The following is a 27,998-nucleotide window of genomic DNA, read 5'->3' as shown; positions in this document are numbered from 1 at the left end:
GTAAACATTTTAAAAAATCAGTTTCTCGGGCACTTCCGTAGGCAGCCCCACACACCCGCGCGCCAACGAGGAGAGGGGCCTCGGGGGCCGGAAACACGGACTGGGCACCAAGATGGCGGACCTCAGTTCCCCTCAGAAGCTCTTAGGGGCGCCTCCGCCGCCTGAGGGAGTGGGAGGAGGCCGTTGCTCCGAAATCTCCACCGAGCTCATTCGCTCCCTGACGGAGCTGCAGGAGCTGGAGGCTGTGTACGAACGGCTCTGCGGCGAGGAGGTGGGAGGGCCGAGCCTTTTTCCTGGAGCATCCAGGGGGAGTGGGCGTAGGAGCCGTCAGTCGGGAAATCTGGGCTGTGGGAAGCTTTCTCCTTGCCGAGGGACACAGAAAAGCACCTACCGGAGAAGCAGGAATGTCGCTGAGTGGTTCTCGGGACCTGCCATCTCCCTCCACTCAGTCTGATGCCCCAAGCTTGCTCTCCCTGTTATCTGGGCGAACCGCCCCACCCCCCATTGATTTCCCTTTAAGACGAGGTGCCTCCTGCTCTCCGCGGGATGCAAGTTAGATCGAGAGTCTGTGCCAACCCGCCTGGTTCTCAAAATTAGAATCAAGGCTTTCTTGCATTCGCTTAACCATGACATGCTTTCACCCTGTTATCGCATTGAAGCCTGCAGTCATTTGCAAATAAAGGGGACGCGTTTTAAAACGTCCTCTTGCAGAAAGATGATGGGGGGGGGGGGAATGTTGGCGTTTCATGCAGAGCTGGGTAGAAGCTTGAGGTTTTGGACAAGCGGCTTCCTCTCAGGTGAGGGGCGTGGCCTCGATCCCGCCCGGATCCCTTCCAGCTCGCGGCGTTTCACCTCCTTTCGGCCTCTCCCTTTCCTGTGGCAACCTGATGCTGTCGGTGCATTTCTGAATGCCAGCCGGGTGCCTGGCCAGTCAAAAGAAAAAAGATCTAAAGCCCTGATCTAACAATCGAGTAGCTGTTCCCTAAAACCAAACGCGTTTGAAATACGGCTGCGCACAGAAGGCGGGCCCAGCCCCGCGGGTAGTGGCGGGAGCGGGCATTGACGTCTCAGTGTGTGCGAGCGCTAGCGCGCACCGGCTCCCGCAGTTTCGAGTAGGTTTTCCCGCGAGGCGCGCTGCAGGAAACGTAAGCGCTCTTGACTTCACGTTCCTAAGCTTGCATTCCTCGGGTCAGTCGACTCTTTGGGAGAAAATTAAAGTCAGTCTTGCAGGCGGAACAGCGATGGTGCTGACTTTGTACGTGGTCACTGTCAAGGTGGAATTTCCGCCTCAGTGCTGCTGGACTGTTCTCGCAGCCATGCGTGGCTGCTAGGAATAGCTGTTAGTGAACCACAAGCCGCATAGTTTATGTTTGATACCTCGTTCGGCTCCCACAACAGTCCCATGAGATATGTATTCCTCTTCCTATTTTCCGGGTGAGGAGACTCAAGCATAAGAAGGTTATGCTAGCCCTAACCGGTTTGGCTCAGTGGCTAGAGCGTCGGCCTGGGGACTCAAGGGTCCCAGGTTCGATTCCGGTCAAGGGCATGTACCTTGGTTGCGGGCACATCCCTGGTGGGGAGTGTGCAGGAGGCAGCTGATCGATGTTTCTAACTCTCTATCCCTCTCCCTTCCTCTCTGTAAAAAATCAATAAAATATTTAAAAAAAAAGAAAAGGTTACCCTAATTGAGGCAATGCAGGAAGTGGCGTGGCTGAGGGAGAATTACACGCTAGGAAGAGGCTTTTTGTGACTGCCCCTTGGGAAGTTGCGTTGGTGTAGCCATTATATTTTAAAGGCTTTCCTGTGTTGGGCACTATGCTGCCGACATTGAGTGAAGGTTTGTTTTCGCCTTTGTGTTGTTCATCTGTTAGATGAAGTAAGATATGCATAATAATCACTATGCAGTGCGGTTAATTGCAAAAATTAAGTATTGTTTGTTAATATCCTGGGAGAGTGGAGTGGGAGGAAAGAAGACATTTGCAATGGCTTTCATCCTTCCGCTAAGGGGTTGGGTTAGGTAACTTGGGATTCCTTCTGACCCATCCCAATGACAGGACGCTTCTTGTGTTTCAGAAAGTGGTGGAAAGAGAGCTGGATGCTCTTCTGGAACAGCAAAACAGCATTGAAAGTAAAATGGTCGCCCTCCATCGGATGGGGTGAGTCTCCATCTCCCAGGAGTTACTCTACAGCAGGGTCCTCTGGATACGTTATGTTTCCTCTCTGTCACAAAATGCCAGTTGAGTGTGAAACAGGAGCATGACTTCAAGGGAAAGTGGACACTCAAGGGTTTCCAAAGTGCCCTTGACCAGCGGTACCAACATCACTTGGAAACTTGTTGGAAATACAAATTCTAGGGCCCCCACCCCAAGCCTACTGAATCAGAAACTCGGGTGGGGGTTCAGGAATCTGTTTTTCAGTAAGCATACCAAGAGGCTCTGGTGTGTGGCTCAAGTTTGGCAACTGCTGTTGTTACAAACATTGTGTAGTCATAAAAACTGCTCTTTGATCACATCCTCTCAGATTGTTGGCTAATACATTTTATGCTCACTTGAAGAGGGTATAGGGGAGATAAATTGTGACGGGAAAATAAAGAGAGAGAAAAACAGTTGGGAGGATCTGTTCTCTCATTCTTTGTCAGTACCTATTTAGGGGTGTCTTTAAAGTATAGGCCTGAGTTTACAGTAAAACACGCTTGGGGGAAAAACGGTTAGTAGAGTGATTTAGGCTAAGAATTACGGGGAGGTACAAAAGAAGTAGAAAGACCTAGTCTCCATCTGCAAAAAGATTTTTCCCATCTCTTACTACTACCTTCTGCCCCTGTGCATGCACGTGTGCTGACAATGTGGATCTCCAGTCCCAACCTGCAGTTGATTGAAGGTGATGCAAAGCAGCTAGCTGGAATGATCACCTTTACCTGCAGCCTAGCTGAGAATGTGTCCAGCAAAGTTCGTCAGCTTGACCTGGCTAAGGTAATCCCACTCTGGTGTTGATGTTTGAGTTCGTAGAAGACAGTAGAAAAGCCACCACACTAGACATTAGAGCAGCACTAGCCAATAGAAACCTAATGTACGGCGCCAAAACCAGACAAAGGTATCATAACAAAAGAAAACAACTCCAGACCAGTTGCTCTTATGAACAGAGACAGACATTCTCAACAACATTCGCAAACAGAATCCAGCAACATATAAAAAGGACCATACTATGTGCAAGTGGGATTTATCTCAGGATTGGAGGGTTGATTTCACATACGAAAATTAATGTAATATATCAATAGGAAAAGACAAAATACACATGATCATCTTATAGACTAAAAAAAGTATTTTACAAAATTTAACACCCCTTATCAAAACACTCAAAATACTTGGAATAGAAAGGAACTGCCTCAGCCTGATAAAGGGCATCTATGAAAAACCAAAGATAATATACTTATTGGTAAAAGACTGGTTTCTTTCCCCCTCAGATTAGAAACAAAACAAAGATGTCACCTCTTGCCGCTTCTCTTCACCATAACACTGGAGGTTCTAGCCAGGGCCATTAGACAAGAAAATGAAATAAAAATGATTCAGATTAGAAAAGAAGATATTTAATACCAACCACATAAGGACTTTAAAATTTTCTAGTAGCCATTTTTGAAAAGTAAAACAGAAATAGGTGAAAATAATTTTTGAAATATGTTTTATTTAACTCATTATGTCCATACCATTTAAATATGTAATTTCCATAAAATTATAATCAGATATTTTAAATCCAGTGTATATTTTATACATACACACCTTAATTTGGACTAGCCACATTTCAAGTTCTGTGGTTAGTGGCTTCTGTATTGAACAAAATAGCAGAGTCTGTGCTCTTGAACAAATCATTCCCAGCCTTGATTTGCCCTGTGAAATAGTATAACTTTTCCTGATCTGTGTGTTCAGATTCTATAAAAACAACTTACCAGAAAACTAAGCCACATAGCCACCAACTCACATATTAAAGGTTACTTTTAAACATTCTTGCTCATTCTAGTAGAAAATTAGTTTCCACATTTTTCATTTACTTTATAACTTGGTTTACAATGTCACGTTTCAAAAATGTCAAATGTAAGCCAGATATAAACATGGATTATCACCTGGCTGGGTAGCTCAGTTGGTTAGGGCCTTATCCCATACACTAAGGTTGCAGGTTCAATCCCTGATCAGGGTACATACAAGAATCAACCAATGAATGCATAAATAGGTGAAACAATAAATCACCTCTCTCTCTCTCTATCTCTATCTCTATCTCTATCTCTATCTCTATCTCTATCTCTCTCTTCCCCTTCCTCTCTTCCTCTAAAAGTCAGTAGATAAAAATATAAAAAATAAAAGCTGTTTGCTTGGTGTGAACAGCTTTTAAAAAAAAAAAAGGAAAGAAAATATGGATTATCCCTGTTCTTGCTTCCATTAGTTGAATGATCTGATCACATAAATTAAATTGCATGATACTTGTCAGTGGTCTTGATCATTACCAATAACAGTTTGTGAGTGGTAGTGTTTTTAATTTCCCAGTGAGAACTGAAAAGGACCTATGGTTAGCCAGGTTCAGTCTCTGAATCTTTCTATCTTCTGAAGAGATGTTTTTGAAATAGGACATTGTTGCTGAGCACCAAGTCTTTTTGCAGAACCGCCTCTATCAAGCTATTCAGAGAGCTGACGATATCTTGGACCTGAAGTTCTGCATGGATGGAGTTCAGACTGCTTTGAGGAATGAAGATTATGAGCAGGCTGCAGCCCACATTCATCGCTACTTGTGCCTGGACAAGTCAGTCATCGAGCTCAGCCGACAGGGGAAAGAAGGTCAGCATCCCAAACTGTTGATTTCTAGTTAACTTATAAGCATCTGTAGTCTGAACTAGGCACACTCAAGCAGGAGAAGGGCATCTATTGGCAGGAAATTTTTTTGTTAGGTAACAGACCCTCTATGGGCCTAGATTATCCCAGGGCAGTGTTGTTATTCCTATTTTACGGAAAAGGTATTTGAATGCAGATCTGTTCTCTAGCCAGTGGGTTCTTTCCACTTGCCTACTTAAAAAACTAAATTCTGCCCAGCCAGCGTGGCTCAGTGGTTCAGCATTGACCTATGAACTAGGAGTTCACAGTTAGATTCCTGGACAGGGCACATGCCCAGGTTGCAGGCTCGATCCCCAGTGTGGGGAGTACAGGAGGCAGCTGATCAATGATTCTTTCTCATCATTGATGTTTCTCTCTTTCTCTCTCTCTCTCTCTCTCCCTTCTCTGAAATCAATAAAAAAGATATATTTTTTTTAATTAAATTCTTAGCCTTGTATTCTGGGCCTTCCATAATCTTGACTCACCCTTTCTACCCTTATTTCATGCTATTCACTCATGCATCCATTCATTGTGCAAATATTTATTGAGCTCTAAATGCCAGGGCACATATTAATATAGTTGACCTTTGAACAACTTGGGGGTTATAGGCGCCAATCTTCCACACCGTTAAAAGTCCTCGTATAATTACAGTACTATTTTAAATACTCCGCAATAGTCGTGGTTGTTTTTGGGGGGTTTTTTGTTGTTGTTTTTTGTTTTTTTAAATATATTTTATTGATTTTTTTACAGAGAGGAAGGGAGAGGGATAGAGAGCTAGAAACATCGATGGGAGAGAAACATCGATCAGCTGCCTCCTGCACACCTCCCACTGGGGATGTGCCCGCAACCAAGGCACATGCCCCTGATCGGAATCGAACCTGGGACCTCTCAGTCCGCAGGCCGATGCTCTATCCACTGAGCCAAACTGGTCAGTGCTCGTGGTTGTTTTTTAATCTTTCTGTTTCTATTTGCTCACTTCATAACCTTTGGAATGTCACCTTCCTTAGGAAGACTTTTCTGATTACTTCAAACAGAAATGTGACTTGTGGGCACCTTTATTTATGACAGCTATCATATACTGAATTTATTATAGTTATCTATACACAAAGCTTCTCTCTTTCACTCAGTTATAATGTCAGTGACAATAGGATTATGGCTGATTCATCTTTTAATCATCCACATTACTAGTACAGTATCTTGCACACAGTAAATGCTTAATACATATTTTTTTCATATTTTTTAATGAAAAGTGGTTCACGGTCCTGGCCAGTGGAACTAAAGGGTCATGAGTTCGATTCCCTATCAAGGGCATGTACCTGGATTGCAGATTCAATCCTAGCCCAGTTGGGGCACGTGCAGAAGGCAACTAGTCAATGAGTCTCTCTTACATCAATGTTTCTCTCTCTCTCTCCCTTTCTCCCTTCTATTCTCTCTAAAAAGTCAATGGAGCCTGGCCAGTACGGCTCTGTGGCTGAGCATCTACCTATGCACAGGAGGTCGCTGGTTCAGTTCCTGGTTAGGGCACATGCCCAGGTTGCAGGCTTCATCCCCAGTAAAGGGTGTGCAGGAGGCAGTCAATTAATGTTGCTATTTCTCTCTCATCGATGTTTCTATCTCTCTCTCTCCCTCTCCCTTTTTCTCTGAAATCAATAAAAACTTTTTTTTTAACGAATACTTTAAAAAAAAGTCAGTGGAAAAAATATCCTTGGGTGAAGATTAACAAAAAGAAAAGAAAAGTGGTGCACAAACTAAGTGGTATTAATTTTCACTTTCTCCTTTGCACAGGGAGCATGATTGATGCCAACCTGAAATTGCTGCAGGAAGCTGAACAGCGCCTCAAAACCATTGTAACAGAGAAGTTTGCTATTGCCACTAAGGAAGGGGATCTGCCCCAGGTGGAGCGCTTCTTCAAGATCTTTCCACTACTGGGTTTGCATGAAGATGGATTAAGCAAGTTCTCAGAATACCTTTGTAAGCAGGTATGGCCCCTGATTCTTGGCAGGATAATGGCATGGTTCTCTGCCTACAGATTGGAGCACTGGGGAGATCAAGTGTCAGTGGATAATTTCTTGCCTCTGGATTTGACTCCCCTTTCCTGCTCTTGCAGTAGCCTGGCAGGACTGAATGCATGCATTCATTCACATTTATCTATTTCCAGTCTACTGTGTGCCAGGCCTGGTCTGGACATCTGCTGATGCACATTTATTTCCAACAGACCAAGTGAAAGTATAGGAAAATTAAAATGCAAATTCTCTGACAAGTTGACTCATCCTTTTCAAACTGTCAGCCAGAAACTGGCTTCTTTAAAGAGCATTTTGAGTTGTTGGTTAGTGTTTTTAAGACTTCATAAGTAGGGTTGAGTTTCAAAATAAGCCACAATAGCATGAAGCAGATTAGGTCACTTGGGGTTAACTCCTGATAAAGAAGCAAGCTCCAATTAAAGTCTTAGCCCTCTTCCCCCACCTCAGATGGAAAGAAGCAAGTCCCAGGAGGCATGTGTGCAGAAGCTATTGTTTGTTTATTTATTTATTTATATTTTTTTAACCCTCACCCAAGGATATGTTTTTATTGATTTGAGAGAGAGAGAGAGAAACATTGATTAGTTGCCTCTCGTATGCGCCCCCACTGGTGTACAGGATGACATTTCAGCCAACTTAGCCACCTGGCCAGGGCTTGTTTTTTTAAACTATATGTCACAGTGCATCCTGTCCCTCCCGCTGCAATTTTCTGTAAGGAGACACTAATTTTCCATTAAGAAAAATAAGACAGTCCCATATGTGCTGACATATTTCACTCTCTAACGTATGTGGTTTGTTAAGTTAAACAACAGTATGCTACCATTCCTGTTTAAAATGAGGGCCATGGCAATCCTATATAATAAAAGCATAATATGTTAATTAGGCCGGGCATCCTTCCGCACCAGGCCAGCGCTTCAAGGGAAGCTGGGGTCCCAGGTGCCAGAGGGAAGCCGAAGTCGGCAGCCGGGGGAAGGAAGGCCTACTCTTGCACAAATTTCGTGCTTCAGGCCTCTAGTAAAGATATGTGCTTGTATAGGCATGGGATATTTTTGGAAGGGTTAACAGTGATCACCTCTAAAGATGGGAATTAGGGGACAAGAGACATAGGTAAGAGCAAAAGACACTTTTCACCAAACATTCCTTTGTCCCTTTTGAACATTTAAGTGTTTATATTTTATCCATTCTAAAAAATTAATTAAAATAAAATACAACTGCTTTATGTTACATTTTTTATTTTTTAAAATTGACTGATTTTAATCCTCACCCGAGTATATGTTTATTGATTTTAGAGGGAGGGAGGGAGGGAGGGAGGGAGAGAGAGAGAGAGAGAGAGAGAAAAGAAACAAAGAAACAAACATTGATGTGAGAGAGAAACATCAGTCGGTTGCCTCTTAAACTCACCCCAACCAGGGATCAAACCCACAACCTAGGTATGTCCTCTGACTGGGAATCGATCTACCTTTTGGTGTACGGGACGATGCTCCAACCAACTGAGCCACGCTGGCCAAGGCTTTCAGTAGTTTGCCATCTGGGACCTCGAAATAGCTTCTACTTTTAATCCTTTAAAAATCCCTTCAGCCCTAACCCGTTTGGCTCAGTGGATAGAGCGTCGGCCTGCTGACTAAAGGGTCCCGGGTTCGATTCCGGTCAAGGGCATGTACCTTGGTTGCGGGCACATCCCCAGGAAGGAGTGTGCAGGAGGCAGCTGATCGATGTTTCTCTCTCATCGATGTTTCTAACTCTCTATCCCTCTCCCTCTTCCTCTCTTTAAAAAAGTCAATAAAATATATTTTAAAAAATAAAAATCCCTTCGGCAGTGCCCAGATTCCTTGTCCTGCTCAATAAAACACCATTAATGATAAGTTAGAATTACACTTTCAGATGATTATTGAAATTGGGGGCTCTCTCCCTTGGCTAATGGCAGAACATATTTTCATGCAAGAGAAAAGCATTATTTATACCTCTGAGTTCAAGTTCCTTGTCTTGCCCGAGGCTTAGTCAATCCAGAGCTCTCAGGGGAAACATGGGAAAAAGAAAGGCAATGGGAAATCCTTTTGGGAAACTGAGGCCAGCCTTTGGTCTGAAAAATATATGTGGATTTTCTTTTCTTTTTTCAGGTTGCCAGTAAAGCTGAGGAAAATCTGCTGTTGGTACTAGAGACGGACATGAGTGATCGAAGAGCTGCAATCATCTTTGCAGATACACTCACTCTCCTGTTTGAAGGCAAGCCTATTTCCCCACGCTAGGGAGATGGTAGACATTATCCTAACACCTGCATCCTTGTGTTTCTTCTCTCCCCACTAGCCTAATGCCTTTAATTTAATCCTATAACTTACTGAACACTGGTTTATTGGAGAATTAACTTCCCAATTCAACATCAGGTTAGCAAAAATTATTTTGATCCTCCCTTGCCCTCAAGACCAAACTCTAAGAATAAATTTAACCCTTAAAGACATTACTGGGAAGAGAGCAATACTGATTTTTAAAGATGTTTTGTACAAATTGTCAATATAACGTAGGAAATGTCTGCTGGTGTACCAAGTACAGAGCATATTTCACAGACAAATTTGCTTAGCAAATTCTAGCACTGACAAGAACCGTTTGTATTCATTTGGGGAGGTGAAACAACCAAAAGGGGTTGAGTTAGACCTGGGTCAGCCTTGGCTGGGAGAAAAGAGCTTATTATATGAGAAGAACATTTGGAATCCAACCCTCTTTCTTTCTTCTCTCTAGGGATTGCCCGCATTGTGGAAACTCACCAGCCAATAGTGGAAACATATTATGGGCCAGGGAAACTTTATACCCTGATAAAGTATCTGCAGGTGGAATGTGACAGGCAGGTGGAGAAGGTGGTAAACAAGTTCATCAAGCAGAGGAACTACCACCAGCAGGTGAGCAGGGGAAGCTACACGAGGCTTGGAATCAGTGTTCACCAGGGACACCAAACGGAATAAACGGGAGGGATGGGGGGGAGAAAAGAGATGCGGACAGAAGAAAAATAAAGGCTGAATGCAGACTGGCCTGCATCTTGCCCATCAGGACTTGAGGTGTTGTCATGATGGTGATGACCTCAGTACAAGATTGAAGAGGAACTGGAAAAGGCTTCCTAAAAGGAACACAACAGAAACATTGAGCCAGTTCTTTATCACAGAATGTGCAATTGTGCTTTCTAGTGATACAATGAGAGTTTTATTTGTGAAGATTCTATGAAGTGTCAAGTAATATGTCACACATTTCTCCTTAGTCCCCTTAAGTGCTAAAGATAACAATTGCTTTTTCAGAACTTTATTTCTCCATTCCTTTGAGCAGAGAGAGTAAAGAATAGGACTTAGAAATAGTCGTCCTATAGACTCTAGATAGTAGTCCTTTGGCATACCACTAGCATCACTTTTAAATGCAATAATATGTTGCTGCTAAGGTTCCAGTGCAGATGCAAGAAAAAAGGGTCCTTGAACATTCTGTCTGTCCAATTGTGGCAGCCAAGATTGAATGGGGGAATACAGTCAAAAAGTAAAAATAAATGCAATAATAGAGGTGAGCATTATCATCTAAATCAAAAAATCTTTGGCTCATCATTCTGAAAGCCTACTTGTGGCGTGTCTGTTAAGCACACTAACGAAACATTCTTGTATGCCAGAAGTTTGGAGTGACCAACAAAAGGCAGATACAAGGAGGGTGGGGAAGAGCACTCTTATATGTGGTGTTTTGCAGTTCCGGCATGTCCAGAGCAACTTGAGAAATTCTACAACAGAAAAAATAGAACCAAGGTAATAGTCCTCTTTTCTTCAGCCCATAAGTGTTTGGTTTGGCAATCGTGTATCATTCAGACACTACTCTGTTACAGGGTGGTCTATGTTTTAAAAATATTTATCTATGACTCTTGGTTTTCTTTAATGGAATATATTCATACAAACAAAAGCACATACATAACCTATATGGTTCATGAAGAATAATAGATCATTACCAGTACTTTTGAAGTCCCCAAGTGACTCTCTTCCACCCCTCTCTCAAAGGCAACTACTGTCCTAAAATTTTAAGCTTTTTAACTTTTCTAATAAAAATAATATATGCTTGTTAAAAGAAAATCCAAACATAAAAATGTATTCATTCAATCAATTTTTTACTGAGTACACATTACATGCCAAGCACTGGGAATATGGCAGTAAGCAAAGGGAGCAAAACAAACCTAATTCTTTCTTTGTGGCATCTCTGGTCTGTAGTGTTTACTATATGCCAAACATTGTTCTAAGCACTTAACAAATATTCAATTTAATCCAGGCTTTCTCAGCCTCTGTACTATTGGCATTGGGGCTGTGCATTATAGGATATTTAGCATCCCTGACCTTTACCCACTAGCTGCTGGTAACGCCCTCCAATTATGACCATCAAAAATGTCTCCAGATGCTGCCAAATTTTCCCTGGGGGGTAAAATCACCCTCGGTTGAGGATCGATGATTTAATTCGTTAACATTTTTTACAGATGAGGAAACCAAAGCCTAGAGGGTTAAGAGACTTGCCCAAGATCATACAGCTAGAAAGTGTCAGAGCCAAGAAAAGAACCCAAGTAATCTGACTCTAGAGTTCATGCTGTTAACCACTGTGATATGTTAAGTGTAGGGGACAGGAGAATGTGTAATAAAGGGATACAAACTAAGCTGATGAAGTTCAAGGAAAAATTCCTGAGGCAATGACCTTAGATCTGAGACCTTGAGTTTAATAAATAGGAATAAGGTGAAGAGTGTTCCACGTAGAGCAGGGAAAGTGTGTGCAAAAGGCCCTGTGTGTTTGAAAAGTGAAAGAAGGTCATGGTAGTTGAAGTGCAGAAAGTTGGGGAGAACCTGACGTGAGATGAATCTGAAGAGGTTGTTAGAGTTAGGCCATTCCAGGACTTGTACCCTAAGAGCTATGGAGATCTTAATTATGATATGACCAGATTTATGTCTTGAAAAGATCTCTTGGTCTTCAGTGGAAAATTAGTCCATTTGTGTATATAAACTGAAATAGTGGTTCACCTTCATTTTTTAAAATACACGTATCAGTTATCCTAACACAATTTTTTGAAAGGACTATTCCTTTCCTATTGAATGTTTTTTACACTCTCCCTCGTAATCAGTTGACCATAAATGTGAAGATTTCTGGACTCTCAATTAATCTAACGGTCTATTTTAATGTCAGTACCACACTGTTTTGAATTCTGTAGCTTTGTTGTAAGTTTTGAAATTGGGAAGTGTGAGTCCTCCGACTTGTTTATCTTAGATTGTTTTGGCTATTCAGATGAGATGAATGGGTGTGGACTAGTTTAATGGTACCCCCCAAAATCTCATCACAGCTAAATAAGAGGTTGGGAAGGTTTGTTTTCTCTCACATGAGGCATAGATCATTTTTACTGAAACTGCTAACAAAAACACACCTCCCAGTCTCTTATTTAGCCCTGGCAGGATTTTAGGGGCCAAGTGACTTGGGTGAAATGTGTAAGTGGAATATGTGGTTGACAGCTCTCTCTGATTATAGTTGGGTCAGCAGAGCCGGGATGACCATCTGGCACAGACCTTCTGGACCCAGTGGGGAGGGGATGTTCGGGAGTATGTTTGCCCTGTAGCCATTCTGTCTGAAGGAACCCAGTGTCCTGCTGATTTCTTCTGCTCCATGTGTCTCAGGGAACTGGACCCCGTCCTGACCGAAGTTACCCTGATGAACGCCTGCAGTGAGCTGTATCTAAGCTTCCTCAGGAAGAGGATCAGCTCTGATTTTGAGGTGGGGGACTCCATGGCCTCAGAAGAAATAAAGCAAGGTAAAAGGCACTCCCCATGTTCCCTGGGAGGGCTGGGGTGTGGTTATTGTTGTGCATAGTTAAGCCACAGATCTCTTAATGAGAAGTGACGGGTTTGTTGGCATCTGGGGGTCTATGGGCAAAGTGACTCCCAGGAGAAAAATCTAGACTTAACTGAATTTGGAATTGGACTGGGCCTTTGAAGCCATTTAATTATTTTCCTGTGCTATTTTCCCCACACCATGCTTCCTTACCAGCTTCAGTTTAGGGACTGATGTTTAAATAGGTGATATGCACACATGATAGATGGAGGGAGGGAGGGAGAGAAGGATGTGGAGAGGGAAGGAGGGAGAGGGAGGGATGTGGAGAGGGAAGGAGGGAGGAAGGGGGAGGGAGGTATGTGGAGAGGGAGGGAGGGGAGGGGAGGGGAGGGGAGGGGAGGGGAGGGGAGGGAACTTCATGATAGGACTATTCCAGACTGGATTGTAGCAACTGTTGCAAAATTCTATCAAGTTACTAAAAAAAAACATTGAGTTGTATACATATAATGGGTTAATTTTATGGTACGTACATTACACCTTAATATAGTATTGAAGTACAATATTGAGAAAAGAGTATATCGTATAAAGGAAGAGCATACAAAAAGAGTATATAGTGTAGCTCTAGCTGGTTTGGTTCAGTGGATAGAGCATTGGCCTATGGACTGAAGGGTCCCAGGTTCAATTATGGTCAAGGGCACATGCCTGGGTTGCAAGCTCCATCCCCAGTAGGGGATGTGCAGGAGGCAGCCGATCAATGATTGTCTCTCATCACTGATGTTTCTATCTCTCTCTCCCTCTCCCTTCTTCTCTAAAATCAATAAAAATATTTCTTTTTAAAAAGAATATATAGTGTAAAGAAAGGCTTTCACTATATCTCTCAGTACTCTTAGTCACAATTTTTGAAAGGATAAATACATTGAAAAAAGTGTGCCACAGTTCTATTTTATTTATAAATTTACTCCAGGTTTTTAAGAACATTTAATTCCTGCTAGGCAAGTATTACAGAATTCCCCAAACTGGAGACTTGAGACCAACCCAGCATTCTGCATGATTTGTACCAATAATACATGGCAGAGAAACTAGTTATATGGCCCAGTTGGCATTGCCTTGAATTGGTGTTTAAAGGAGGTTGAATTGGTATTTTGGGCCTTATTTGGAGTTTTGGGACTCATTATTATTAATTATAACTGTCATTGTTCAGAGCTATGCTGTCCAATGTAGTACCACAGCCACGTGTTAACAATTTAAATTGAATTAAAATGAAATAAAATTTAAAAGTTCAGATTAGTGCCCTTGCTGGTTTGGCCCAATGGATAGAGTGTCCGCCTGTGGACTAGAGGGTCCCAGGTTTGATTCCGACCAAGGACACATGCCTGAGTTATGAACTCGATCCCCAGTAGGGGCGTGCAGGAAGCAGCCAATCAATGATTCTCTCTCATTGATGTTTCTATCTCTCTCTCCCTTCCTCTCTGAAACCAATAAAAATATATTTTTTAAAAATTTCATATTAGCCACATTTCAATTCTTCAGTAGTAGTTACCATATTAGACAACACAGATTAAGAACATTTTTGTCATCACAGAAAATTCACTGGTTTAGAGAATGAGATGTTTTATACCCAATATATTTCATTCTTTGCCCTAGAAATTTACATCTTTTGAGTCTTACTATTTCTAAAGAAATAATGAAAAAGAAGTAAAAAGGGCTTTGTACAAAAATGTTCGCTATGATCTGCAATCACTCTGATCTCTAATTATCTCTGTTGGCAAAATGTTTGTAATAAGTAACCCAGGTGTCTCAATAGAGGAGAGTAGTTTTTAAAAATATAGACTCTACCTGATAAAATATAGTCATTAAAAATAAGTAGGTTGCCGAAACCGGTTTGGCTCAGTGGATAGAGCGTCGGCTTGCGGACTGAAGGGTCCCAGGTTCGATTCCGGTCGGGGGCATGTACCTGGGTTGCGGGCACATTCCCAGTGGGAGATGTGCAGGAGGCAGCTGATCGATGTTTCTCTCTCATCGATGTTTCTAACTCTCTATCTCTCTCCCTTCCTCTCTGTAAAATATCAATAAAATATATTAAAAAAAAAAAATAAATAAAATAAAATAAAAAAAAAAATAAAAATAAGTAGGTTAAAAGAAGAAAAAAGCTATGAAGAAACATTGTAAATATTTATAATTTTTAAAGCACAATACAAAACTATCTATACTGTGATTGTAACCATGTAAATCGTGTACAGATTTGGAATAAAGACTAGAAAGGAACCAGCAAAAATGAAAAAAGTTGACCTATTTCCCTTGAGGAAGAAAAGTGAGTGTTCTTTCTTGGCTGTCCCCTAGAGCACCAGAAGTATCTGGACAAACTCCTCAACAATTGCCTGCTGAGCTGCACCATGCAGGAGCTGATTGGCTTGTATATCACCATGGAGGAGTACTTCATGAGGGAGACTGTGAATAAGGTAGGACAGAGGACACATCCCTTGGAAATGGGGCTTCCTGTCCAAGAAGCCAGGCTGAAGGAAATGGCCAAGGCATGTCATATTTCTTGGTCCTGCTTTGAGAATACCCTTGCAGATTGAGAGGCACCACTTTGTATGGTTAGTGGTTATGCTTTGGAATGGTCATGCTCTTCATAGATCCAGGTGGGACTTCTTTCCCAAGGATCAAAAAACAACACCTCACTCCTCAGGGCGTCTACATGTCCCCGGCCTCCCTGGAGGTATGGGGTGAGGAGTGTTGGGGAAGAAGGGCCTCTCCTGATCTCTTACATCTCAGGTAATAGTTGTCCTCAAGGCAGAGGCCCTAAATACTTAATTTCCTAAGTGATCAACAGGGAAGTGATATCCTTTAATAAGGATATCCACACCAGCTGTTGACCAGGGTAAACCATGTGGGGAAATTAGGGACAAGGTATAGAAAAGGAAGCAGAGCCAGGGCCTGTTCCAGAACCTTCTCGAACTGTGACATGTAGAACTGGGCCCTTACCGGGTGCTTTGCCTTTTGGGTAGGCTGTGGCTCTGGACACCTATGAGAAGGGCCAGCTGACATCCAGCATGGTGGACGATGTCTTCTACATTGTTAAGAAGTGCATTGGGCGGGCTCTGTCCAGCTCCAGCATCGACTGTCTCTGTGCGATGATCAACCTCGCCACCACAGAGCTGGAGTCGGACTTCAGGTATGGTTGGCGCTGTCTCATTTCTAGGAGGCAGGAAGGTCCTAATTGTGATTCATTTCTGAGGCCCATTTATTTCTTCCTTTTTTCCCCTTATAATAGTTTAGTTCTATACAGGATAAACCTCTTACCCATCGCACAACATCCTTGGCTCCAGGCAGCTGAACAGCAGCCAGATATCTTATGGGCCAAGTCAGTGTTCCCCGCACTAGCTTGGAGAGGTCATTGGCCCTCAGTCCCATGAAAGAGAACAGGCAGTTCAGATGAAGGCAGTAGTTGTAATATTTACATAGTTGCCACTATGCTGATTGCCTGCTCTTATTCAGTCCTATACAACCCTGTGAGGTAGGAGCTATTAGCTCTTTTATAGATGCGGAAACTGGGGCTTAAAGAGATTCCATTCCTTGTCAAAGATACCACACCTCATACATGGTGAAATATAGACTAGAGTCCTGAACTCACAGCCTTTCATTAAGCTGAACTTCTGAGTTTGTTGGAGCTCAGTGGTGATACCTGAGAGCCTCATGGGAAGTTGAGAATTAACTAGTCTTCTCTGGGTGCTCTTGTCATCAGTACCCTCGAGGGGTATTGGCCTCTGACCATGCCTGGCTGCCCAAGGCCTCCTACTGTCATCTCAAGGATTGGTCATACTCTGATGGCTCAGGGTAGGGGGCCCTCTGGTCCTGCTTTCCTGGCGGCCCATCAACCCCCATATGCGGTTCTGCCCCTAGGGACGTTCTGTGTAACAAGCTGCGGATGGGCTTCCCGGCCACCACCTTGCAGGACATCCAGCGTGGGGTGACGAGTGCCGTGAACATCATGCACAGCAGCCTCCAGCAGGGAAAATTTGACACAAAAGGCATTGAGAGCACTGACGAGGCCAAGCTGTCCTTCCTGGTAGGTAGCCCCACCAGCCTGGAGCTGGGTTGGTTTATCTCAAGAGGTAAAACTATGACGTGTAAGCTACAGTATAACCTTCAGCTGGAGACTTTCCCTCTAGTGTCTATGTAGAAGGAAAACTCCTTTAAGGACAGCTCATCTTAGAAGGTTCTGAAACCATGTCTTACCCAGGGGCCTATTCTGAGGAGCCTGAGCCAGGACAGGCACTGTTTCCTGCCTGCAGTCTGGGTGCTCAGCTTTCTGGAGTGCTCATCCACGAGAGCACTGCCCCACTGTTCAGGGGCTCCACTTAGAGCTTGGCTTGCATTTGCCACAGGACCAGCTGGAACATGTGCCAAGCCTCCAGCCAGCTCCTCTGAGGACAGTCCCCCCAATACGGATGGGATGGGTGCCAATCCTTCAAGCCTACCAGGACTGCTTTTCTAGCACACTTCTTAGGCTTTCAGTGTCCTCAGAAATGTGACCTTAGTGAAGCCCTTAGCCTCCCAGAATGACAGATGTGATGAAGCAGTGAGTCTTCAGTTGTGTGACAGCTGGCGAAGGAGAAACGTGGAAAGATGAAAGGATTTATACCGCACCTAGTGTGTAATGAGCCAAAAAGCACAAATGAGTCCTGAGCTCACATCCAGACTTGTCTGGCACTTGCTGTCTTGGCATGAATGGAACAGCACTGTTAGAGGTCACTTTGCTCCACCCTTACATTGGCCAGACTCTCGTCTTCTTGGACCCTGAGGGTCAGAGGCTGAAGGAAACATCCAATAGCAGAGCTCTCAATCAGCACACAGATAGGGACGATGAACACCCTTGGGTTAGATGTAAAAGTGTATGTGTGTATTTTTTTCTGGAAGCAGGGACCTTAGCTTTTCAGATTCTTAACTTTCAAAAGAGTTCAGAGCTGTTACTTTCTCAGACAGAAACCTCAACATGCTAATACCTACCTGTCTCTGTACAAGAGAACCCACAGTGTTAGTCCTCAGATAGATGTGGAGGCTCTTTAGGCAGCCCCCCTCTCTTCCTGTCATTGAAAATACGTTCCCTGGGCATGGGTTCTGTCGATCTGGAATGTCATGGTTGTTGCCAGAAAAGAGTATTAGTTCAGAGAAACCGTTGCCTCTATGAGTATGGTGCCTTTGGAGAACTTTGCCAAAATGTCTGGCAGCCAGTGTCATATGATCATGGATTGACTTAAATTTTCATTTTGTTTACATTCCATTTCATTTTTTACAGAACTTATCTCATTCTTTCATTTCTCTGCTCAGAAACGACTCCTTGCTACCTACCTCAGCAAAGCTAGCCACCTTTGCCGGCTGGTTTGTTGAAGGCCCTCTGAATCTCACCCATCCTGCCCCTCCGTCCTACTTTCCCCACTCAGCTCCACAGGCCCCATTAGGCTAAAGGCTGTGCGTTTGTGCCTTGGCTGCTCCCGTTCAGACGGTTCATTATTTGAGGGCCCAGAAAATAAGGCCAATAAGAAGGGTGATGCTGGGGCCCGGCTGGATCGCTCTAGCTCAGTTGTTAGAATGTCGTCCTGATTTGCCAAGGTTGCAGATTTGATTCCCGATACAAAAATCAGTCAATCAATGCATAAATAAGTGGGACAACAAATCAATGTTTCTCCCCTCTCTCTTTCTCTCCCCCTCCCCCTCCCTTTCTCTCTCTCAAAAAAAAATCAATAAGTTTAAAAAAAAGAAGAAGTGATTCTGAATGCTTGGTAATAGGCTTCTAGTTTTTCTGACACCAGGTACTTAAAATGTCACCATTCCCACCGCAGGGCCTATGTCTTATGTCACCTTGATTCATTTGGTTGTCAAGATGAAATCCCCACCGGTGCTGACAGATCATTCACCATGAGCTGGATAAGCCCAGTGAGTCCTTGCTTACAAGGGCTGTCGGTATAAGGAAATTTTAAAATCAATACCATTTGAACCCAAATCCATTTTCCCCTCATGACAGATTATTCTTGGTGCCCGTAAGTGTCTTAGAAACATTTATGGTGTTGTCTTAATCCTTGAGCGGTCATAACAGTGCAGTGAATTCCCTGGAACTGGTGATGTTAGCAGCCTTGTGTGTGGCATGCTAATGTAAGGCCTTACGTGTTATCCATCTCAGTGGAAGCAGCCTCAGCACTGTCAGCAGCGTGACCTTTCAGTACTGGCTGCAGGACACTGATGAGGGGAGCATTCTCAGGAGATAAGAGGGGTGGCCTACCCTCAACCTCCTGAGGTTCTGGGAGTCTTCTTCTACCTTGAAATCCTGAAGCTCCCAACTCATCTCTTGAAAACTGGTTCCTCTCTACATCACCTTTGCCTTCCTGGTCATGCCACCAGCACACCAGTTCAAAGGCTGTGTGATCCTCTCAAATTTTAATCGCTGCCCCACACAGCCTCTAGGCCAGTATTCCCAGCCCACAGCTGTGCTCATGTGCCATTCACCTGCTTTAAATTATCCTCAGTGTCACCCCATTGTCCACAGGACAGCAGAGCACCCAAGTGCCGGTCTGACTTTACCCACCTCTTACCATTTTCCTGCACTTGTCTGTGCACTGACTCTGCTGATCCCTAAATACCTTTTGGAGTTTTCTGCCACTCTGCATTTGCTTATGTTATTTCCTCTCCATTCACTCATTCAACAAATATTTATTGAGAAACTTCAGGCACTGTCTTCGGTTCTAGAGCTGCATTGCTCAATACGGTAGCTCCTAACCACATGTGGCTATTTAAATATAAATTTTAAGGGTACAGGGGGATAAATGGTGATGAAAAAAATAAAATGAATTTTATTTTCTTTTTTTTTTGCTTTTTCTTATAAATTTAAATTTTAAAATCCATTTCCTGAGTTGCACTAGCCACATTTCTAGTGCTCAATAGCCACACATGGCTAGAGGCTACCATACTGGACGGTTCAGATTTCTAATATTTCCATCATCAGGAAAGTTACGTTGCACGGTTTTCTACTAGAGACACAGTGGTAAAGAAGACAGATAAGATCCCTGTCTTCAGCCAAACCGGTTTGGCTCAGTGGATAGAGCGTCTGCCTGCGGACTGAAAGGTCCCAGGTTTGATTCCGGTCAAGGGCACGTACCTCGGTTGCGGGCACATCCCCAGTAGGAGGTGTGCAGGAGGCGGCTGGTCGATGTTTCTCTCTCATCGATGTTTCTAACTCTCTATTCCTCTCCCTTCCTCTCTGTGGAAAATCAATAAAATATATTAAAAAAAAAAAAAAAAAAGATCCCTGTCTTCAGGGAGCTGTCATTCTAGTGAGAAAGGAAGGCAAGAAACAAACATTATCGGGTCATCCTAAGTACCATTAAGAAGATACAGAACTGGACAGGGGACCGGTGGGGGTGGAGTAATGTACTCACCATCATCGCCTGTTAGTTATGTTCCAGCCTTTTAAATTCAGCTCAGTTAACAACTCCATGGAGCTTTCCTTGAAGAGCTCAGACCAAAACGTTTGTTCTTTCCTCAAAACGGCAAAGCAGTTCGTGCCTTAATCATCACTTTGACACATGCTGGTTTATATGATTGGTATTTCTGCACCTCTCTTAAAAGTCCACTGAACTGTGAGAGAAGGAGTCCTCGGCTCCTATCCCGGCTCTAGCTCTGTGGTCTGTCACTCTCTGAGTTCCTCTCTCTTTACCATGCTTTCTTTTTCTTTACAGAGTTTATCACTACCTGACATTATAAAATACATATATTTATTTTCAAACTTCCCGTCTGGAATATAAATTCTATGAGGGAGTGAATTTTGTCCGTTTTGTTAACTGCTTTCTCCCTGGTGCCTAGGACAGTTTCTGGCAGGTAGCCAATGCTAGGTAAATATTTGCTGAGTGAATTCTGGACCAGCCTTGGTGAGTCATTTCATCTTCTGAGGAGTTCTGTTCCTCTCTATGAGCTGGCTTGATAATACTTGTTTTGAGAGGGTATTTGTATGAGAAAGTGCCTCCTGGGTGCCAGGGCTCAGGAAGGATTTCTTTAATGAGTGTCAGCCTTTGCATCACTGATCTGGACCTGGAGGTTCGAAGCCTCAGGATATCTCCCAGGCCTGTGTGCCTAAACGTGGAGAAAAAAGGCCTGAAACCTTGGGTCACTGCCTCTGAAGTCAGGTTGGCTTTGTTGCCTTGGTGTCAGGACCAGGAGAAAGAGCAAGCTGGCTCACTGTTCTGCCCAACCTGAGAGCTGAGGGCCCTGCCTGATGACAGTCCTCAGCCCTCATCTGAGCCTCAGGAGTGCAGCTGTCAGCCAGTCTGGCGCTGGAGTGGGTACAGACACCAGGGAGCAGGAAGTCACATTCTTCTGTCCTCATCTCCCAGGTGACTCTGAACAACGTGGAAATCTGCAGTGAAAACATCTCTACTCTGAAGAAGACGCTGGAGGTACAGAGGAAATTGCCTACTGCTTTGAGCCACTGCAGTCCCCAGGAGGGAGCCCTGGGCACTCCTCCTGGTGGGACTGTGGCAATCAGCACGGAGCCAGTCTCTCCTTCAGAGCACAGGAGGGGTTCACTAGTGTGTGACCGTAGGAAGAGCTCTGGCCCAAGATCTGGAAGATCAGAATTCAGATTAGATCTTCCAGCACATACTTAGCATGTGACCTTGGACAAGTGTCTTAACTCGCAAAGCTTTAGTTCTCTCATCTATTGAATGATGCCCCACTTTGGGTTTGTTGGGTGGCATAACAAAAACCATGATAGAAAACACTATAAACGTGATAAAGCCCTCTATAAGTGTGAGAGATTGAGATGAGATAGAGTCACCAAGCCTTGTACAAAGCTGGTCGCTGTTACCATTTTTTAAAGGAAGGCTGCATAGTATAGTGAAAAGTCTTTGCACTTGGAAGTCAGATACCCCTGAGTTCAAATCTCCACTTGACCACTGACCCGTGGTGCAGCCTCAGGCAAGTTCTGTTCCCTCCCTGAGCCTCAGTTTCCTCATTTGTAAAACAGGGGAGTGATCTCTGCCCCCCAGGGTGGTTGTGAGAATTGAACAAGGTAATGTAAGCACCTCGTATGTGAGAGGGATGCAATAAGAGTAAATTGTATTAATAGTTACAAATAACAGCATGGAGCAGTCACCAGAAGTGTCAGAGGACAAGGGGCCAACTCTGCCTCTGGGGAAGGAGGGAGGCCAAGGTCCTCCTCCCGCGTGCACTTGTACTCAGCTCTGCTGCAGAAGCACAGGGCTCCACATGCACAGGGCTGGGCAGACTGAGGCGGCGGGGCCAGCACACAGGGAAGAGGGCCCAGTAGCTGATGAGGCTTCTGAGCAGCTCAGGGAGAACAGTCAGATGGGAGCTGACAGTAGTACTGTAAACTGGACTAGATGATGAATGTATCCCCAAAAGGGGCTTTAGAATTGGGTAAAATGAGAGTGATACCAAGTACCAATAGCACAGTGTCTATCACACTGTATGTATTCTACAAGGTAATTGTCATCATTGTTTCTGAGTCATGGCGCCTTATATTCCTGACTTCATCTTTCACTTAGTCTGTTGGATTTTGAAATAAAATTTTAGGAAATGTTAGGCATTCAGAACTGAACTGATAGAATTAGCCAAGTGAAAGAAAAAAGGATAGCAAAAATCTAAAAGCATTTCCCGTAAATCCTACCCCGTTTGGATTTGCATTTCACATGTGTCCTTAATCCATGAGGTCAGGCGGCATGGTGTCCATCTTACAGATGAGGTTAAAGAGCTAACAGTAAAGCTTGGAGCTGCTGCAGGAGTGCGGGGCCTCTGCCCTCTAGATCAGTGCCTTTACGACTCTCCCTCAATGCTGCGCCTGCTGTCGCCAAAGCAGCACAGGCTTTCTAAGGAGGCTGCAAGCCATGTGGGCAGCTGCAACCCAGACATGGTGAGCTTCAAGCAGCTCCCCCTGTGAGTGCTGTGCACCTGGGCTGTCGTGCGGGAGTCGGAACAAGTGCTTTGAAGCCAGAATTCCCACCTGGAATCCCAGCTCTTCACCTGACTGCTGTGTGGCTTTAGTTATAACTTCTCTGTGCCCCAGTTTCCTCATCTGTGTAACAGGGATAATAATAGTACCTACTTCATAAGATAGATGCTTTAATAAAAATAAAATGCTTAGAACAAGGTAAGCCAGTTAAATCCTAGCTATGTTCATGACAATCTCCCTTGGGCTGCTAGACTATAATATTTTAAAATTAGAAATATAACAATAGCTAATAGGTCCTTAGTGCCTACTATGTGCCAGGCATTTGGCTAAGCACTTGTGCATGCATCATTTCATCCAATTCTCACAACCACCAAGGAAGCAGGATTTGTGTTCTTATTTTATAGACAGTGAAATTGAAGTTCAGAAACTAAATCACCTGACCAAGGTCACTCAACTTAATAGGTGGCTAAGCCAGGAATTGAACCTAGGAATGTCTGTCTCTAAAGGTATGAAAAGATGTCTGGTTTTTGTGTTTCTTATTCACATCCCTTAACACTGGTACCCCCAAATTACAAAGGGGGACGTGGGAGCCAAGTGGCTAGCCACCAGGATAGAATCTAGGTTTCTGAAACACGCTCAGGACTCGTGCCTAGGATCGGCCTTAGCTGTGTCCAGAGAAGGCTAGAGCAGGAGAAATGGCTGTTGCATGTTGCCGCCCTCCCCACTGCCTGTGGCCCTCGCTCAGAAGCCTGAAAACTGGGTGTTCTCTCCTAGAGTGACTGTACCAAGCTGTTCAGCCAGGGCATTGGTGGGGAGCAGGCCCAGGCCAAGTTTGACAGCTGCCTTTCTGACCTGGCCGCCGTGTCCAGCAAATTCAAAGATCTCTTACAGGTAAGCCCCAGGTTCAGCTACTGGCTGAATCCTCTGCCTGTGTTGCTTGGAGAAGATTGTTACTGCCTTACCGTGGGCTCTGTGTATAAAGAAACAGGAAGGACGGGTGAGGAAATAGCATGCAAGCCACTGAACGTATGCAGTCCCTTGAGACTAAAGGCCCCGTTGGTCTTTCCGTGATGCAGCTGTCACACTGACAAGCTGGCATTCTGGCCTAGAATCTGTACTTGGCCCCACTGTGCCAAGCGCCCTCAGAAAGGCGCTCTGAGGAATGGAACCACGTGGTTACTTAGACCCACTGCTTGGCCTTAGTCACAGGTGCTGCCTAGTACTGGGCACTCATATCGCTTCCTTTCTTTTTTTTAAATAAAATAAAATTTTTTATTGATTTTAGAGAGGGTGGGCAGGGAGAGAGAGAGAGAAACATCAATGAAAGAAATACCGATTGGCCTACTGGGGATGGAGCCCGCAACCCAGGCATGTGCCCTGACCAGAATCAAACCGGCAACCTCTTTGTGTATAGGGCGACACTCAACCAACTGAGCCACACCAGCCAGGGCCAGAAATCTCTTCTTTTGAGAGTGTACACCAAGCATGTCAAACTCATGGCCTGCGGGTCCCATGTGGCTCACAATGAATATTTTTGTGGTCCAGCCATTATAACGGTATGTAAGAAACATTTCAATAAAATTTGTAACTTAATTTTTGCAATATCCTGTTATACATAATTATTAATACCGAATTACAGCCCTAACCAGTTTGGCTCAGTGGATAGAGCGTCGGCCTGCGGACTGAAGGGTCCCAGGTTTGATTCCAGCCAAGGGCACGTACCTTGGTTCCGGGCACATACCCAGTGGGGAGGCAGCTGATCGATGTTTCTCTCTCATCGTTGTTTCTAACTCTCTATTCCTCTCCCTTCCTCTCTGTAAAAAATCAATAAAATATATTTTTTAAAAAATACAGAATTGCCCTAACCGGTATGGCTCAGTGGATAGAGCGTCTGCCTGCGGACTGAAAGGTCCCAGGTTCGATTCCGGTCAAGGGCATGTACCTTGGTTGCGGGCACATTCCCAGTAGGGGGTGTGCAGGAGGCAGCTGATCGATGTTTCTCTCTCATCGATGTTTCTAACTCTCTATCCCTCTTCCTTCCTCTCTGTAAAAAATCAATAAAATATATTTTAAAAAAAAATACAGAATTACAACGTTTGCTAATGACTGATTATTATAATCATGTCATTACATTTACATGCCTTACTCGCAGGTGCACCATTTCCTCCACTAATACTAGCAGCAAATATTTTAGCAGCTGATTGCCCCGTCATTAGTCTTGTACTAACTTGTTTGGTGTGCGCGACAGGAAATATTTTGCTTGCAAAAAACAAGAAAAATATGTTTATTTGCATTACACGTATTAATTTGTGCAGTTATTCAGTGTCTGGTAAGTTAATGTTCAAGAAAATATTAATTTTTATTAAAATGTTCTATTATTTTATATTAACGATTACTCATTTACTTCAGCCCTTTGTATTCAGCATGTCTCTATCAAAATAAACCTACGTTTCTATGACAATTGAAGCTTTTGTTTTTTGGCGGCCCACATAAACTTAAGCCTTGTTTATTTGGACCGTGTTAGCCTTTGAGTTTGACATGCTGCTTGTACACACCATCCTCTAGGCCAGCGGTGCTCAACCTGTGGGTCGCGACCCCTTTGGCAGTCAAACGACCCTTTCACAGGGGTCGCCTAAGACCATCCTGCATATCACATATTTCCATTACGATTCATAACAGTAGCAACATTACAGTTATGAAGTAGCAACGAAAATAATTTTATGGTTGGGTCACATGAGGAACTGTATTTAAAGGGCCAGAAGGTTGAGAACCACTGCTCTAGGCCTTATCTCTGGCCTGGACCTGAATTGGCACAGATCTGGAAAGGCCAGAACTGGTGTTCCTGGCCTCTTTTGTCAGCATTATCTGTTACACTTCAAACAAGGCCTGCAGATAGTCTCAGAGCTGGAAGAATGCCCTGGCAGTCGAGGATGGAGCTGGAGAAAGGAAAGGAGTAGGTGCCTTCTGGGTCTGATACTTGTACTTTGCAGGAAGGGCTGACAGAGCTAAACAACACAGCAATCAAGCCACAGGTGCAGCCCTGGATCAACACCTTTCTCTCTGTTTCCCACAACATTGAGGAGGTAAGTCTGACCACAGGAGCCTCAAGCTCAGGGCGACCCTCTTGTTCCCCTCCCCCCAGCCGGAGGGCAGTGGAACTGTCTAAACAGACCAGTCTAGTCCTCACACTCTTCTCAGGCCCACTTCCCTCACCCCCAGAGCCGAGGTTCCTCCCAGGAAACAGGCTGTTCCTGTAGTCAGAAGGGCTCAGACAAACATTTAAAGGGCGTTTGCCTTGACCTGACATATCCTCTTACTGAGGCTCTTTTTTCTTTTTCTAACCTAAGGATATTATTCCTATAGGACAAGGGTGGGGAATCTTGTTTCTGCCAAGGGCCATTGGGATACTTATAACTTCATTCGTGGGCCATACAGAATTATCCACTTAAAAATTAGCTGCTATATTTGGTCAAGCATTGAATTAACTCACCCCTAATGCCTTAGCAAGACCAGATTAAATGATTTCTCAGGCCTTATAGGGCCTGCAGGCCAGACATTCTCCACCCACCCCTGCAAGAGTAAAATGCCAGGAGCTTTACCATATTGTGTGGGCCATGGCTATAGGCCGGGGCCGTTTGCCAGTGGGAAGTGTAGTGCAGAAGTAGCAGCAGTCACTGCCTGCTGCGATGTCCAAGGTGGTTTTAAGGTGGATGAGTCAAAAGCTACCAGGGAAGAAGAACCTCTTCTGTTAGAAGGGTGGAAGTGGGTGGGTGAGTGTAAATGGTTCTTCTTGGAGAAGCCCCAGTGACCCGTCTTGCTTCCTAACAATAGGAAGAATTCAATGACTATGAGGCCAATGACCCTTGGGTGCAACAGTTTATCCTTAACCTGGAGCAGCAAATGGCAGAGTTTAAGGTGAGCAGGGGTCCTAGCAACCAGCTTATGGAATTACCCACAACTGCCCAAATCAGCAGGCTGAAAGCCCTCCCAAGTCCCAGCCTGTAGAAACAATCCTTGATGGCCTCATGTGACTGTCCCTACCCCCAAAAAACTCCACTGTGTAGGCAGAGGGATGGGGGGCTCCCGCTGATGTCTGGCCTCTGTGTGTAGGCCGGCCTGTCTCCAGTCATCTATGACAATCTGACCAGCCTCATGACCAGCTTTGTTGCAGTCGAATTGGAGAGAGTGGTGCTGAAATCCACCTTCAACCGGGTAAGGTCAAGGGAGCACGGGTCCCCAGCTCTGTTTCTCCTTTGAGGAAGATGGGGCCTGTCATTTGCATCCTTGAACAGTGACTGGGCTTATGTTCCCCTGCAGCTGGGCGGTCTGCAGTTTGACAAGGAGCTGAGGTCACTCATTGCCTACCTTACCACGGTGACCACCTGGACCATCCGAGACAAGTTTGCCCGGCTCTCCCAGATGGCTACAATCCTCAATCTGGAGCGGGTATGTGGGGTCCCCTCAGCCTAACCAGGGAAAGGTGTCTGACCACATCTAGATGCCAGCCACTCCACCAAAACGCCAGCAGCCCAGCCCAGCCAGGCACCTTCTTCCTGGGCTCCACTGTTCTGAACCTGGTGGAGCCGAGGCCGTCCTCAGGAAAGCCCCCTCCTGGCTGACTTGGCTGTTCTCCCACAGGTGACTGAGATTCTGGATTACTGGGGCGCCAACTCCGGCCCGCTGACATGGCGCCTCACCCCCGCTGAAGTGCGCCAGGTGCTGGCTCTACGCATAGACTTCCGCAATGAGGACATCAAGAGGCTGCGCCTGTAGCCCCAGGGTGAGCCCACCTGGCCTGTCACACTAAGTGGCCACAGCCAAGGAGCGGAGCAAGGCTGTCTGGCGTGAGGAGAGCTCGGACGGCCCAGACTGTTTCACCACTGGCAGCAGAGAAACAAGGCACCGACTCACTCCACACTCTGCTCTCAGACCGAGTTTTGGGAGTAGCCTCTCCTCACCAAGGGGCAGGTCTCCCTGGGCTCCTAATTCGTGGGCAAGTCAACGCCGGCCAGCCTTCTCCAAGGTGGTCATGCTCCCCCCCTGGACACTGCAGCAAACGGACTGCCAGCCCTAAAGGATGTGGGTGCATCTGGGGACCTAGAGAACTAGGTTTACTCCGAGAAGAGGGTGTGATACTATGTCCACTCTGATTAAAGAGACTCCTCGGAGAAGTGCCAGTGTGCTGTTTTCAGGGAGGGCTGGGGGCTACAGGGCAAGACAGGTGTACCAGTTGCACTGAAATGTGAAGGCAAAAGCCTAAAGCCTCAGCCTCCTCCCACAGCCAGAGTGGCACACAGCCCCTGCCAGGACCTACTTGATAGCTGACCCTGGACCCTCATTCCCCTCTTGGGCCTT

The 27,998-nt window shown here is 44.9% G+C and overlaps 1 protein-coding gene across 1 annotated transcript; it reads left to right on the top strand.

Moving 5' to 3' along the window:
- The first annotated feature begins 89 nt into the window (after positions 1 to 89).
- Positions 90 to 27,814, top strand: COG4 (component of oligomeric golgi complex 4). The gene is made up of 19 exons (XM_059667491.1): positions 90 to 271; positions 2,074 to 2,156; positions 2,855 to 2,969; positions 4,646 to 4,820; positions 6,639 to 6,832; positions 8,989 to 9,094; positions 9,605 to 9,762; positions 10,583 to 10,638; positions 12,529 to 12,662; positions 15,023 to 15,141; positions 15,691 to 15,857; positions 16,586 to 16,751; positions 21,067 to 21,129; positions 23,418 to 23,534; positions 25,634 to 25,726; positions 26,475 to 26,558; positions 26,754 to 26,855; positions 26,961 to 27,089; positions 27,282 to 27,814. Exons 1-19 carry the CDS (start codon positions 113 to 115, stop codon positions 27,414 to 27,416), a joined length of 2,355 nt encoding a protein of 784 aa, XP_059523474.1. The 5' UTR covers positions 90 to 112; the 3' UTR covers positions 27,417 to 27,814.
- The last annotated feature ends 184 nt before the right edge of the window (positions 27,815 to 27,998 follow it).

This window comes from Myotis daubentonii, chromosome 15, assembly GCF_963259705.1.
Source record: "Myotis daubentonii chromosome 15, mMyoDau2.1, whole genome shotgun sequence".
In the NCBI taxonomy this organism is placed as follows: Eukaryota; Metazoa; Chordata; class Mammalia; order Chiroptera; family Vespertilionidae; genus Myotis; species Myotis daubentonii.
The sequence above is the reverse complement of the archived record's forward strand: the minus strand, read 5'-3'. Positions and strand labels throughout refer to the sequence as shown.